We start from the raw sequence: 14,513 nt of genomic DNA on the forward strand, positions 1-14,513 counted from the left end.
TTAAATCGTTCTATGATTGATGCTTTTAGAGTGCTGTATGTTGAATAATGATTTATATGATTTGTTTGCATAAGTTGAGAAAAATTGTTATTAAAAAACTCCTTTCCATCATCAGTTTGTAAATTTTTGGGTTTTCGACTACTTTGATTGAAAACTTTCTGCATAGCCTTTACTACACTTTGAGCTGTTTTATTTTTTATTGCTTCAACCCAAGCTTTTTTCGAGAATGTATCTATAACGGTTAAAAGATATCGATATCCGCTGTTAAAGTTCACATAACTACCCATTTCAACAAGATCCGCTTGCCACAAATCATCGATACCCTTCATAACCACTCGTCTCCTTCCAAAATTTTTTCGTGCTTGCTTGTGTAGTTCATTAACAATTTCTCTCTTATCCTGGTTAAGCTCCATATTGATGTTGTCGATTGAAGTAAAAATTGTTTTGTTTTGATGTTATATACCCTCTACTATATCTTATTTTTGATTTTAAATATTTAATTAAAATATTTATTTTTTCTAGTATATCCAATACTTTGAAAAAGAAAATCTTCGATGGAATCAAATCGGATATTTATTATTTTTAAAGTATCTTCAATAATTTTTTTCGTATCTTCAATATTATGATTTTTCAAAATATTCAAATTGGTACTCAAGTTGTTGTTAAATTGATCAATCACACTTTTTAGTTTAGTTAAATCACTGTTTATAGCTTCAATATGTTTTTTATTTTCTAGAACAATTTTTTCCACTTCAACCCATTTGAAAATATATTCTTTCATTTTTTCTATATGTATGTCTTCTTTTAGTTTGTTCTGTAATTCTTCGAATCTTCTAAGTATTTCATCTTGCTGATTTTTGATTTTATTTTCGATTTTATCTATTTTTTTTTTCAAAAATATTTTTGTTACAGCATCATCAGGATCAGAGGGAGCACTTAAATTAGTTATTTTCTTCCCATGAAAGTTTAAAGCATTGTTGTGAATAGTAATTCCAAGTGATCTACCTAAACTCAATTTTAGCATTGCATTGTTGACTTGGTTTTTACTTCCGCTCTCTCCAAATTTATTGATTGTATACATTTTTGATTTTTTTATTTAATAATATGTGCTTCTCGCAATTCTTCAACAATTGAAATAATTTCGTTTTTGTGATTGTTGTGACCAACACCTTCAGATGAAAGGAGCAATCTTAATCTGTCAACCAATTCGTTAGGGTCATCCCAATATATATAATTTGGTTTGTGATTGTCTAATGATTTCAAACTCAATCCATTACCTTTGGATATCCTATTTGAATTCACATCAAATAACCGTTTTATTATAAATTGATATTTATAAGCTTGAGTTCCCTTAATTTGTTCTCCTGGTGAATAATTTCTTTTATGAGCATTTGTTTTCATCAAAATATCCTTATATTGATTTAAATCCTTCTTTGTATAATGTTGAGGTTTAATGTGAAACATGAGTTGAAATAGTCCGGGAGACATTTTCCAAATAGATTCCCCAATTTGAATAGAGTTACATCCATTAAATTTTAATTGATTTTTTCCAAAATACATATTTCCATTTGTATCTATATGAAATCCATAAACTTTATCTAATTGTCTATTATCGATAAGTGTTTGTAGAACGTTGGGTAATGAAGATGCTACATTTATGTCTGATAGATTATCACTACTCAATTTTATTCGCTTTCTATCAATATTTAATTGCGTAACAGCTTTTCGTTTATTCAATTTTGATGAGATATCATTATTCAATTTTATACGTTTTCTATCAAGATTTAATTGTGAAACACCTTTCCGTTTATTCAAGTTTAATTGGTTGTTATTAATCAATTTTAAACGTTTTCTATCAGTATTTAATTGTGAGGGTCTTTTTCGTTTATTTATATTTATGATTTTGTTGTTAGTTAATTTTATACGTTTTTTATTAGTATTTAACTGAAATTCACATTTTCGTTTTGAAAATAGATGTGATTTTTTCATCCGCTTATTATCGTTATCGTCAAATAAACTGAGATTGTTATCATTAGATCGTTTTAATTTTTCTCTAAGCTCATTCCGATTCACTCCACATTTTTCTAGTGTATAATCTTTTCTCTTTAAATCAACTGGAATATTATAATTTTTTCTTATCCTTTTATTAGTGTTATTTTCATCTGATGAAAATTTTCGTTTTTGTGAAAATTTCTCTATATCCATCTGTTCTATTTCTGAATTATCTTCTTTATGTGTAGAATTTACTATATTCGGAAATATTGTTGATGAATGTTGATTATTATATCTTTCATTATCATTACTTGAGGTAATATCTCTCATTTGAAGTCCATTGCTAGACATATAGTCATCATCATCATTATAAATGTCTGATATAAAGCTATCATCATCATCATCATCATCCTTATTGTTTTTATCAAGTTTTCCATCGTCTTCATATTGTTTATTATAATCATAAATATTTTTATCATTATATTTATTAGAATACTGATTACTTTCTTTTTTGTTCTCATCTAGTTTTCCTATAATATCCTTCAAAGGTTTGGTTATTGGTTGAAATGTATCTTCTAATAGATTATCCCTATCTATTTGATTAAGTTTAATGTTTTTTAACTTTTCTTTCAATACTGCTCGTGTTTTTACAATTTCCTTCAACAAATTGTGTCTCTTCATGATTGGATAATTTATTTTTTATTTTTTTTGGTTATGTATCCATCTGCTTCCGATCTGCTTTACATCTGCTACCGATCTGCTTTATATCAGCTACCGATCTGCTTTATATCTGCTACCGATCTGCTTTCTTTCTGTCACCAATCTGCTCTCTATTCTGTTTATAATCTACATTATATCTGTTATCAATCTGATTTATATTATAACTGAATAAAACAATTGAATCCTTTGCGATATCGACCTTTATCAATGGGATCATCCTTGCTCACAATAAGAAATCCATATTTATCTTTCCAACATTCACTACAAAGCTTTAAAAAATCTTTAAATGTCATGTCACCCAAGACATGATCATTATATATATGTTTAATATTCATTTCATCTTGCTTAAATATGATAATCATGTTTGCATTATCACGTATTAAGTGTTTAGGAATCCTTGTATATGTTTGACATAAATAAAAACAATCAATGTGTTTATGTCTTCCCATACAAAAATAATCCCTTATAGTATTTTGTTTATCGCAAATTACATCATCAAATACCATTATAGAATGCATATTTGCTTTGGCTGGACTTATAACTTTTTCATTTTCAGAGAATGTGAATAGGTTTATTCCTTTGATTGGAGTAATCAATTTTTTTAAATATTGATATTTTGGTTGATATAAAGATTTAGAATATATATATATATTCCTGAATTTGAGGCCATTAGGGCTTTCTATGAGACTAATCATAACATTTGTTTTACCACAATTTGATGGGCCTACTATAAGGGCACGTATAGAATTTGGTAATAAAGTACTATGTACAATCCTTTTTTTCTGTGAACAGACATTATCAATGTTTTTCACAGCAATCTGTTTAGTTTGTTCTATTAAACGCATATTGCTAACTAAACTTTTTCAATATAAATTTAAGTATATATATACAAAAACTCTTATTTTCATTTAAATCGTGTACCCTATCACTACATAATCAAAAAAAAATTATGGTTATTAATTACAAGATTTATAATAAATGTAAACAGTCTGTTACTGGATTTGGATTGGTAAACAACTTAATTAATAATCTTCCGTTTGAAGTGCATTTACCTGGATATCAATTTTGTGGACCAGGAACTAAGTTAGCACAACGTTTAGCACAAGGAGACAAAGGAATAAATTTATTGGATTCAGCTTGTAGAGAACACGATATTGCATACTCACAAAATAAAGATATTCATTCTCGTCATCAAGCTGATAAAGTTTTAATAGAAAAAGCTTGGCAAAGAGTTAAATCAACAGATAGCAATTGGAAAGAACGAGCAAACGCTTGGTTAGTAACAAACTTACTTAAAGCAAAAGTTAAATTCGGACTCGGTATGACAACAAAAAGAAAAATGAAGAAAAAGCAATGTAAGCAAAAATTATTTGCATCGACAGTTAAGAATACTTTAAAAGTATTAAAAGATAAGAAACCTAACAATATATATGATGCTGTAAAAATTGCAAAAAACGTTGTACATTCAAGTTTTAAAAATAAAAAGAAGAGTAATATTGGTGTACCAAGAGTCATTCGAGTACCAAAAATTGGTGGATTTCTACCAATAGTTCCAATTTTAACTGCGTTATCAGCCCTTGGAGGTTTAGCAACTGGAGGATCGGCTATTGTAAAAGCAGTTAAGGATATCAAAAATGGGAAAGAACAATTAGCTGAAGCTACTCGTCATAACAGATATATGGAATCAATTGCTATGGGAAAAGGATTATATCTTAAACCTTATAAAAAAGGATATGGACTTTACTATAAACCAGCTCCAAAAAACTTCTAAGTAGATTACCCAATCGACCATTGACGGATATCGATTTGGTTAAGTACTGCAAGCCATTGAAACACTTTAGAGGGGTTTTTATGCGTGACTCATTACCAAACAAACCACTACGACAAGAATGTGGAATAGTTAATTTAGATACAACTAATGGGCCAGGAACACATTGGGTTGCCTATTACAAAAATTACAACTATAAGGAATATTTTGATAGTTTTGGTAATTTACAACCACCGTTGGAAATTATTAATTATTTAAAACCACCTATCGAATACAATTATAAACAAAAACAAAAATTTAATACTTACAATTGTGGTCATTTATGTATACAATTTCTCTTTAATAAATATAATATCTTGTGAAAAAAACAAAACAAACAAAACCATTTTTTTCTTTTAATTATTTTTTTATTTTATAGTGTCCCCAAGCATAGGTGTCAACACCATTTTCTCTTATAAATCTCTTATCATCTAAATAATTTAAAACTAATTTATGTATATGTTGTGTGTACAATTGATGAATTTTTGATCTAAAAACATACATAGAATCATAATAATTAATTTGTTCAAAAAGACATTTTTTAAAATCGTTGGTTGAAAGTTTTGCTGTAACACAATGTTTTACACCTTTTATTTTCTTTATTTCTTCATCTACTTTATCAATCTTAATTGAATACATTTTTGAACGTAAACCAATGAATTCCTTCATTATTTTTCCACCACATTCATCTTTCATCATTCCTAGAACTTTTTTGTTTTCTAACGGAAAATTATAAATATTATTAATTGGATACGCTGATGTATCAAAATATTTTGTGATATCACTTCGAATATCATCATAGAAATTTTTTGTTTTAATATCATAAATAAATGAATCGGTATCCATGTAATTTAGAGTAGTTGATTGATTAAACTTTATTTTCATATAATTATAATGAAAATCATACATTTTCCATTTCGATAGTTCTAAAACAGTAAATCCAATATATATTGGTTTATTATATTCAACATGCGATTTTTTCATTTGAATTACAACCATATCGTTAGATATTTTGAGTGAACTATGAAAATTAGGTTTAGCTATAAGAGCCCTCGCACCCAATTTTCTACCTTTACTCTCCCAGTTAGTTACAATTTTAATACATTTTCTTTTATCAACATTTTCCATCGTCTTGCCATAAACAGCATTATTTAATAATTTGAAAAAATTCTGTTCAAACAAATTTTTAGCTAAAGTTCTGTGATAGTTATTTAAATCAATATACTTTTGCAACCAATTCGTTTGTTTAAACTGAAGAATTCTATGTATTTTTTTTAAAACTAATCCATGTTTAATACACTGTTGAAGAGTTTTATAATGTATGATATAATTATTTTTATCATTTAAATTCAACACTAATTTAGATTGTCTCATAGAACCAAGTTTTTTATTTTCAGCGCAAAATGGTAGGTCATTGTGATAATCATGTAATGAGGATGGATATTCTAAGTCTACCTCTAATATATATCCTATCTCCGAATCTTCTTTGATATCATTCAAATTAAACATTTCAATATTTCCAACCCATTCAAAATTTTTGTAAGGTAGATACTGTGACATAGCATAACCATATAAATTATTAACATCTAAATAAATTAAAAAGTTTGAATCTTGACATGGATTATAATCACTTACATATATATTATTTGCAACTGAAAATCGTTTAGAACATTGAACAATCCCTCCTCTAATACCCTCAACAATAAAATTATACTTTTCAAAGTCAGTTAATAATTCTAGTTCTATTCCAGTTGTTTTTAACATTGCACTCCAAGACAAACCAGGTGCTGTATAATATTGACATGGATCTAAATTATAAATTTTTTTACATACTTTTCTAAAATTTTCAAACACATCGCATAATAACAAAACATCAACTTTCAAATAAAGTAATAAGTAATCTTTTAAATTGTTACATTTAAATGTATTCCATACATTTTTAGCGTGTGTATAGTCATCCTCACTACAAACCTCATTAGTTAGCTTATTAAAAAAATTGGAAATAGGTGGTAAAGCGTTTTCTTCTAATCGTTCAGGAGAATCTAAATAGTCATAAGGAAATACACCTTTACGCTTCATTAAATTAAATTCACTATCGTTAACAAAAGTTGATTTAACAGCATTGAAATCTTCATCAGATAAATAACCCGCTAGCTTTTCTAAGCTAGATGCCATAAATTTACAAGAATCTAGAAAACGTATTTCAATACTCTTATTTGAATCTATATAAATTCTTTTCGATATAGAAATATAAAGTTCCTTATTTAATGGAAGAATATTTATATCACCAACTACAGAGGAGAGTTCTCTAACAAACAAATGAGAATCATATGCTGAAAGATTATGAAAAAATACTGGAACAAAATTTGCTATTTGATACTCTAAATTACAATTTTTATGAGCAGGTCCTCTGTATTCACCTGTCAAATGACAATGATCAGCTACTCTAACATCAGTATTTAAAAAAGACTTTTCACAAATATGACAAATCGGATGTTCCTTTTGGTATTGTAGTTGAATTGATGTTAAGGAATTCATTGGTTTTACTTTAGATAAATAATTGTTATAAATCCATACAATCTCTCCCACTAATGAGTTAAAAAAATGTTTTGTACAGTCTTCACCTGAATAAATTTTAATCTTGTCTAAATTTGAATCAAATGAACATTTGATATAATAACTGTATGCAAATGGAATATGTTTTTGAACTGATTTTACTTTACTTGAATTTTGTATCTCTAACGGTTGAAGAATGCACTCAAAATCAGCATAAATTGAGAATGGAATATCTAATTTATGTTTAAAATTCTTAAATTTAAGTATTTTATCTTTATCTGATGGCATTGTTGTCACCATCTTTTTACACTCACGTTTGTGTTTCTCTAGTCTACTACTTGAAGAAACATGAGTTAAGCAGGTGTTACAAAAATGAATCCTATTTTTATTCTTTGTTATAGAACTTCGCAACAATCTAAAAATATATATATTTTTTTAATAAATTAGTATTGTATTGTAATCAAAATAATATCTTATTATTTTTACCTTGATATATTTTTTATCCAGATGTAATGAAATTTATCATCCTCTTCTATTAGGAGAAGATTGATGTGAGTTGATTTCTCAGCTTCTGTAAAATAGTAAGGACCTATAATCTTAGCATCCTCTAAACCGAACACATTTATACTTATATCAGGATTCTGCAACTCAAAGACTCTGATTTTATTTATGGTAAGGGGAAATTCCATGTTTTCAAAATTTAATATTATATTATTTTCCAATGTTATAATGTGTGCCTTAATGTCCGTTACTTTGTAGTTGCTACATTTATGTGGTTTCTTTTCCTTTGGAAGTGGATTTAATGCTGATATTATTGCCCATTTAAAACAATAGACATCATTGTTTTGCACATTGATGCAAGCCTTTTTATTCCTTATTTTGGGAGGAAGATTTATGTATTGAGATCCTCTCAAACATGTATATTTGTTGATGTTGATCTCTAGATGTTTTATTTCGATTAAAGTCCATCCACTATCTCGTTCTTGGAATTCACTCATTTTTTTAATTATTTCATTACAATTTTCAATATAATGATTTAAAATTTCTTCCAGTGTACTTGAGGGAGATAGTACCAACATTTTTGTGTGATGTGTAAATAAACTAATTTCATCTTCCGCTTTCTCTTTCATCAAAATATAATTACAATGTAGTGTACAATTATATTTAATAGATTCATGCTTTTGCAACGCCTTTTGAATTATATTGATTACTTTTTCTTGAATTGATTTGAAAAAGTTTTCGGGTATCAAGTTATTGATCTCACTATTTTTTATTTTATAACTTTCTATTCGATTTTGAAAGCTAGATCCAAAGCAAGACACATCCTTATCTAACCATTTTACACACTTATCGATGTGTGTGTTAGTGCTGATATGATTCTTCCACTGATTTTTTGGAATAGCTAAATTGCAATTTTCACAGTATACCGTTTTTTCCTCTTTTTTTTCATTGTGGTCCATTGACTTCATATGCTTTAAAAGCTCTGGATAAGTACTAAAATTCTGATTACATTTCACACACTCAATTGAATGTTGTAAACGCAAATGACGATTCAAAGATTGATTATGTTCGTAAGTTTTCTCACAAATATTACATACAAATTCTCTCATTTTTATAACAATAATTTTGAATTTGATTAAATAAATGATTTTTAATATAATGATTACAATATGAAACCGTTTGCCCTTTTTATACGAAAACAAATATAATTTTTTACTCTTGTTCTTCCTGGGAAAAAATAGAACTACACTGACCACAATTATTTCATCACACTCCAGTGTGGTGGTCACACAACATTCAACATTAATCATAAACTCTCACACTCAAACCAAACTATAGCCTGCGGTCAGCAATCTACATCACCCACCCTCCAACACTAGTTGAAGTTGGGCGATGAGTCATCATCGAAATCTGCCACTGCGCCCTGCGATCTGCGCCCTGCGATCTGCGCCCTAATGTCCGTCCACACATTTCAACCGGCGGCCCGCCATCTGACCACATACCCCCCTGCGGTCGCCACCTGCGCTACGATCGGCTGCGGTTGGGTGCGGTTATCACGTCATCAATGGGGTGGGGTGGGGTGCGGTTATGACGTCATCAATGGGGTGGGGTGGGGTTTGGGGTTTGGGGTGGGGTGGGGTTTGGGGTGGGGTGGGGTTATGACGTCATCGATGACTCATACTCTCGATGCTCAAAGTTCCAGAACCCCCTTATATATACTACTAGTCACGAATTAAGGCCCATTTCCCTCTACGACGCATAGTCAAGGAGAAACAGCCATTTTAAGTTTTCTAACTGGAATTTTGATTTTTAATGGACTTTCAGTGAAATTTTGAATTTTTTGGTGGAGTCACGAATTAAGGCCCATTTCCCTCTAGGACGCATAGTTAAGGAGATATAGCCATTTTTAGTTTTCTAACTGGAATTTGGATTTTTAATGGACTTTCAGTGAAATTTTGAATTTTTTGGTGGAGTCACGAATTAAGGCCCATTTCCCTCTAGGACGCATAGTTAAGGAGATACAACCATTTTAAGTTTTCTAAGTGGAATTTTGATTTTTAATGGACTTTCAGTGAAATTTTGAATTTTTTGGTGGAGTCACGAATTAAGGCCCATTTCCCTCTAGGACGCATAGTTAAGGAGATACAGCCATTTTAAGTTTTCTAAGTGGAATTTTGATTTTTAATGGACTTTCAGTGAAATTTTGAATTTTTTGGTGGAGTCACGAATTAAGGCCCATTTCCCTCTAGGACGCATAGTTAAGGAGATACAACCATTTTAAGTTTTCTAAGTGGAATTTTGATTTTTAATGGACTTTCAGTGAAATTTTGAATTTTTTGGTGGAGTCACGAATTAAGGCCCATTTCCCTCTAGGACGCATAGTTAAGGAGATACAACCATTTTAAGTTTTCTAAGTGGAATTTTGATTTTTAATGGACTTTCAGTGAAATTTAGAATTTTTTGGTGGAGTCACGAATTAAGGCCCATTTCCCTCTAGGACGCATAGTTAAGGAGATACAGCCATTTTAAGTTTTCTAACTAGAATTTTGATTTTAATGGGTTTTCAAAGAAATTTTGAATTTTTTGGTGGAGTCACAGTAGTATATATAAGGGGGTTCTGGAACTTTGAGCATCGAGAGTATGAGTCATCGATGACGTCATAACCCCACCCCACCCCAAACCCCACCCCACCCCATTGATGACGTCATAACCGCACCCCACCCCACCCCATTGATGACGTGATAACCGCACCCAACCGCAGCCGATCGTAGCGCAGGTGGCGACCGCAGGGGGGTATGTGGTCAGATGGCGGGCCGCCGGTTGAAATGTGTGGACGGACATTAGGGCGCAGATCGCAGGGCGCAGATCGCAGGGCGCAGTGGCAGATTTCGATGATGACTCATCGCCCAGAGTTGTGGTGAGGGTAGTTTAAAATTAGAATGATTATGCATGATTGTGTATGATTGTTAAGAATTGTGGTTTGAGTTGTTTATAATTAGAGTGGAGTGTGATAAGAAATGTGATTGGTATCGATAGTTATCCTGCAAAAAAAGAATTGTGGTTGGTACCGAGAGGTAACCTTTAACGCAATTTTTGTATAAAAAGCTGAACAAATTGTTAGTAAACATGTAGTAGCAATTTGATTTTCAACTCAAAATTTAAGAAAATATTTATTATGGGATCAAACTTAAAGGAAATATCGGAGCAGGCTTCTTTCAAGAAGACTATTTTGTCCATTAACAACATGCCTTTCGATGAGTACTTCATCATACATCAAGCTGAAAGGAAGATGACTAAATTTGGCATGCGCTTGATGATTGAATTAAGTGATCATATTATGTTCCTGCCGGAGAAGTTTAATAATATTAATGATGAGGCCATGGCTGATCTTAATAGTGGAGTCTTATCAATTAAAAAGGAAAAAATTAGCGAAACTAATTATAAATTAGTATTTGAATCAATAATTTAATATTTTTTATATATAATAAAGGGAAAAAAAGTTCATTGAAAACCGAAAAAAAAATCTTTTTAATTTATGTATATTTAGTAGTTTATAAACTCTTATTATTTATTTTTTAATTTAGTTTATTTAAAAAGAAAAGCCCAAGGAAATTTAACCCCAACCAAAAATTTTTTTAATATATAATTTAGTTTAATTTATGTATATTTTTTTATTTAGTTGTTTATAAACTCTTATTATTTATTTTTTAATTTAGTTTATTTAAAAAGAAAAGCCCAAGGAAATTTAACCCCAACCAAAAATTTTTTTTTAATATATAATTTAGTTTAATTGAAAACCGAAAAAAAATCTTTTTAATTTATGTATATTTTTTTATTTAGTTGTTTATAAACTCTTATTATTTATTTTTTAATTTAGTTTATTTAAAAAGAAAAGCCCAAGGAAATTTAACACCAACCAAAAATTTTTTTAATATATAATTTAGTTTATTTTATTATTTGTCATATTTTATTGTAATGGTTATATTTTATTGTAACATATTTAATATTTCCAATTGTAAATAAAGGACATATATATTAGTTTATTTAAAAATAAAAGCTGTAAGGGACAAGCCCCAGGAAATTTTAGTTTATTTTTTATTTATTAATTTTCTGGCATAATTCGTCTAAATAACACCACGTCGTAGTCATCCAGTTGAATTTCAACATATACTGCAGGATTTCTTTCGTCTAAGTTATCAACATGATACAAGTATCCCACAATGAACATGGATCGAGCAGCAGGATCATGAAATTTTACGTTAAATGATAACCATAGCTCCGCCTCTTGGAGAAGTTTACCTTCTCTGGTTAAATCCGCTGAATTAATTAAATATTTATTAATCTTCGCAAGGATTAAATCATCCCAAATTTTTGAAAAAAATTTGGGGTGTGACCAAGCGTCCTCGACGCTTAGTGACAAACCATTTTCAAATAGTTCGAATGTCATGGTTTTTTCGCAAAAATTAACAAACAACATGATTTAATTTTGATTTTCACAACTTTTCTGATGAAGACTTGGAAAAATTCTTTGTATTTATATTAAAAAAATCTAAAACACACAAATTCATTTTCATATAGAATTTTTATAGTGGTTAATATTTATTTTTCATGAGCTAAATTTAATTCATAAAAATGTTTCAGTGGTTAACATATATTTATAAAAAATATATATTTCCACAAAACTCAGAATTTTTATAGTGGTTAATATTTATTTTTCATGAGCTAAATTTAATTCATAAAAATGTTTCAGTGGTTAACATATATTTATAAAAAATATATATTTCCACAAAACTCAAAAGTTTTTATGGTAGGGTGTTATAGTGGTTAATATATATTTATAAAAATATACTGTACCACATATGCCTGCAACAGTTTTTGTACTAGGGTGTTATGTAAACATGTTTTCAGTGGATAACATATAATACCTGCTATGCTTACTCATAATTTAAAATTTCAATCATTGTGGTGAAGAAAATAACAAAGCTCAAACTCAAAAGTGTTGCGTTGTGTTAATAAAAATTGAAAAGTTTTCTGTTCTAGGATGATTTAGTGATTGACTTATATTTATAAATATTTGCTATACCACACATATTACTAAACGCAATTGCGGTAAAGGAAATTAAAAAAATTCAAGTTGAAATTAATAATTGGTTTCAAGTTTTTATGGTAGGGTGTTATGGTGGTTAATATATATTTATAAAATATACTGTACCACATATGCCTGCAACAGTTTTTGTACTAGGGTGTTATGTAAACATGTTTTCAGTGGATAACATATAATACCTGCTATGCTTACTCATAATTTAAAATTTCAATCATTTATATTTATAAATATTTGCTATACCACACATATTACTAAACGCAATTGCGGTAAAGGAAATTAAAAAAATTCAAGTTGAAGTTAATAATTGGTTTCACGTTTATATAATTCCACAAATGCCTGGTATGCTTTCTCATAATTTTAAATTTAAATCATGGTGGTGAAGAAAATAACAAAGCTCAAACTCAAAAGTGCTGCTATAACATAAATTGAAAAGTTTTCTGTACTAGGGTGGTATAGTGGTTAACGTATGCAAATGCAATGCAACAATGTAAATGTGCCCATGAACATTCCATTAAGGAAGAGGGGCGAACAGGGTGGTTAACTTATATTTATTAATATTTGCTATACCACACATATTACTAAACCCAATTGCGGTAAAGGAAATTAAAAAAATTCAAGTTGAAGTTAAGAATTGATTACACTTTTATTGCAAAGAATGCGATAGTATAAATTGTAGAGTTTTTGTAATAGGATGTAACGATTATATTTAATTATACAACTACAAATATTTATATTTTCTATCGAGTTCAGCTTGCAGTCCCATGTATGAATTCCATGTGTTGTTTGTATAAATGAAGTATATACATTTTTATATATCCTTAATTCTTCAATCATCTCTTCAAAAAATTGTTTATGTTCCTTATCAATGTAGGAGTTGTATTCTTTTAATAGATATTTTATATTCGTTGATAATATCATTTTCTTTGAGAAGTTACCCCAACAAAATGAAAAAAGGAACTAATGTATACTTACATTACATAGCCTTATATATCCTAAATAAAGAAAAAACGATATGTTTTTATTTTATTTGCTTTATTTTAAAAAAACATTAATAAATTGACTTAATAAAATAACATTTTTTTCAGCACATCTATAATTAGGGTGTTGTTTATGATAACTACAAATTTTCATATGCAAATTATTTTTATAAAGATTACATATGTTTGAACAGTTAGCATCATCTAAATTTATTATATTTATATCTTCTTCTATTAATTGCTTTATCCATTTTTGTTTTTCACATCCTTTCACAAATATTGTTAGATTTTCTTGTTTTTTTATAAATTTATTTAAATAATCGTTAAATTCTTTAAAAATTATGTTACCATCATTCCATCTCAACCCATGAAAATGTTTCGTAAGCCAGTTATTTGTAATCTTTTCCTTTAATGATAAGGAAGAAAATTTGCAAGGGGGGTATATAATAAACTTTTTAATTGTCTGATTATGTTCAAAAATACAAATTTCCTTCGCAATAAATTTATTATTTAAGAAAAAACCTTGAACATCTATAATTATGAAATTGTTTTTAGACATTTTTACTCATCGGTTGTTAAAATTACAATGATTGTTTTTAACTGTATTGTAAATATTTTTATAATTTTTAATTATTTTCGCAGCAGCTGCCTCTCCCTTTCTTTTATCCATATCATAGAATATACAATTACATGTATCTGGACCACATTGTGCGTTATCATTTGACCAAACACAGCAGTCATAGTGGTTACCAAATTTACTTTCTTTACATTTTAAACTATCCACAAATTCCAGATGAGATTTTATATTAATTAATTTATTTTTATCTTCTTCGGAAACGATATTGGTAAATGTTTT

At 28.8% G+C, this 14,513-nt stretch overlaps 1 protein-coding gene across 2 annotated transcripts; it reads right to left on the reverse strand.

The window, feature by feature from the left end:
- Nucleotides 1–4,223: 4,223 nt before the first annotated feature.
- LOC131998069 (uncharacterized) lies at nt 4,224–9,125 on the reverse strand. Of its 2 annotated transcripts, XM_059370141.1 has the most exons (3): nt 7,704–9,125; nt 7,562–7,646; nt 4,224–7,490 (listed from the first exon to the last, which is right to left on the reverse strand). In XM_059370141.1, exons 1-3 carry the CDS (start codon nt 8,884–8,886, stop codon nt 4,880–4,882), a joined length of 3,879 nt encoding a protein of 1,292 aa, XP_059226124.1. In that variant the 5' UTR covers nt 8,887–9,125; the 3' UTR covers nt 4,224–4,879. The 2 variants fall into 2 exon arrangements, with proteins under 2 accessions (XP_059226124.1, XP_059226122.1); XM_059370139.1 differs by having other exon boundaries at nt 7,562–9,125.
- Nucleotides 9,126–14,513: the final 5,388 nt, after the last annotated feature.

Source organism: Stomoxys calcitrans, chromosome 1 (genome assembly GCF_963082655.1).
Source record: "Stomoxys calcitrans chromosome 1, idStoCalc2.1, whole genome shotgun sequence".
In the NCBI taxonomy this organism is placed as follows: Eukaryota; Metazoa; Arthropoda; class Insecta; order Diptera; family Muscidae; genus Stomoxys; species Stomoxys calcitrans.

Bases quoted from the DNA above. Each gene is read 5' to 3' on its own strand.
- LOC131998069 (XM_059370139.1), bottom strand. From the start codon at position 8,886: ATGATTAATGTTGAATGTTGTGTGACCACCACACTGGAGTGTGATGAA. The intron at 7,491-7,561 runs GTAAAAATAATA...ATATATTTTTAG, and splicing joins TGGATAAAAAATATATCAAG to ATTGTTGCGAAGTTCTATAA.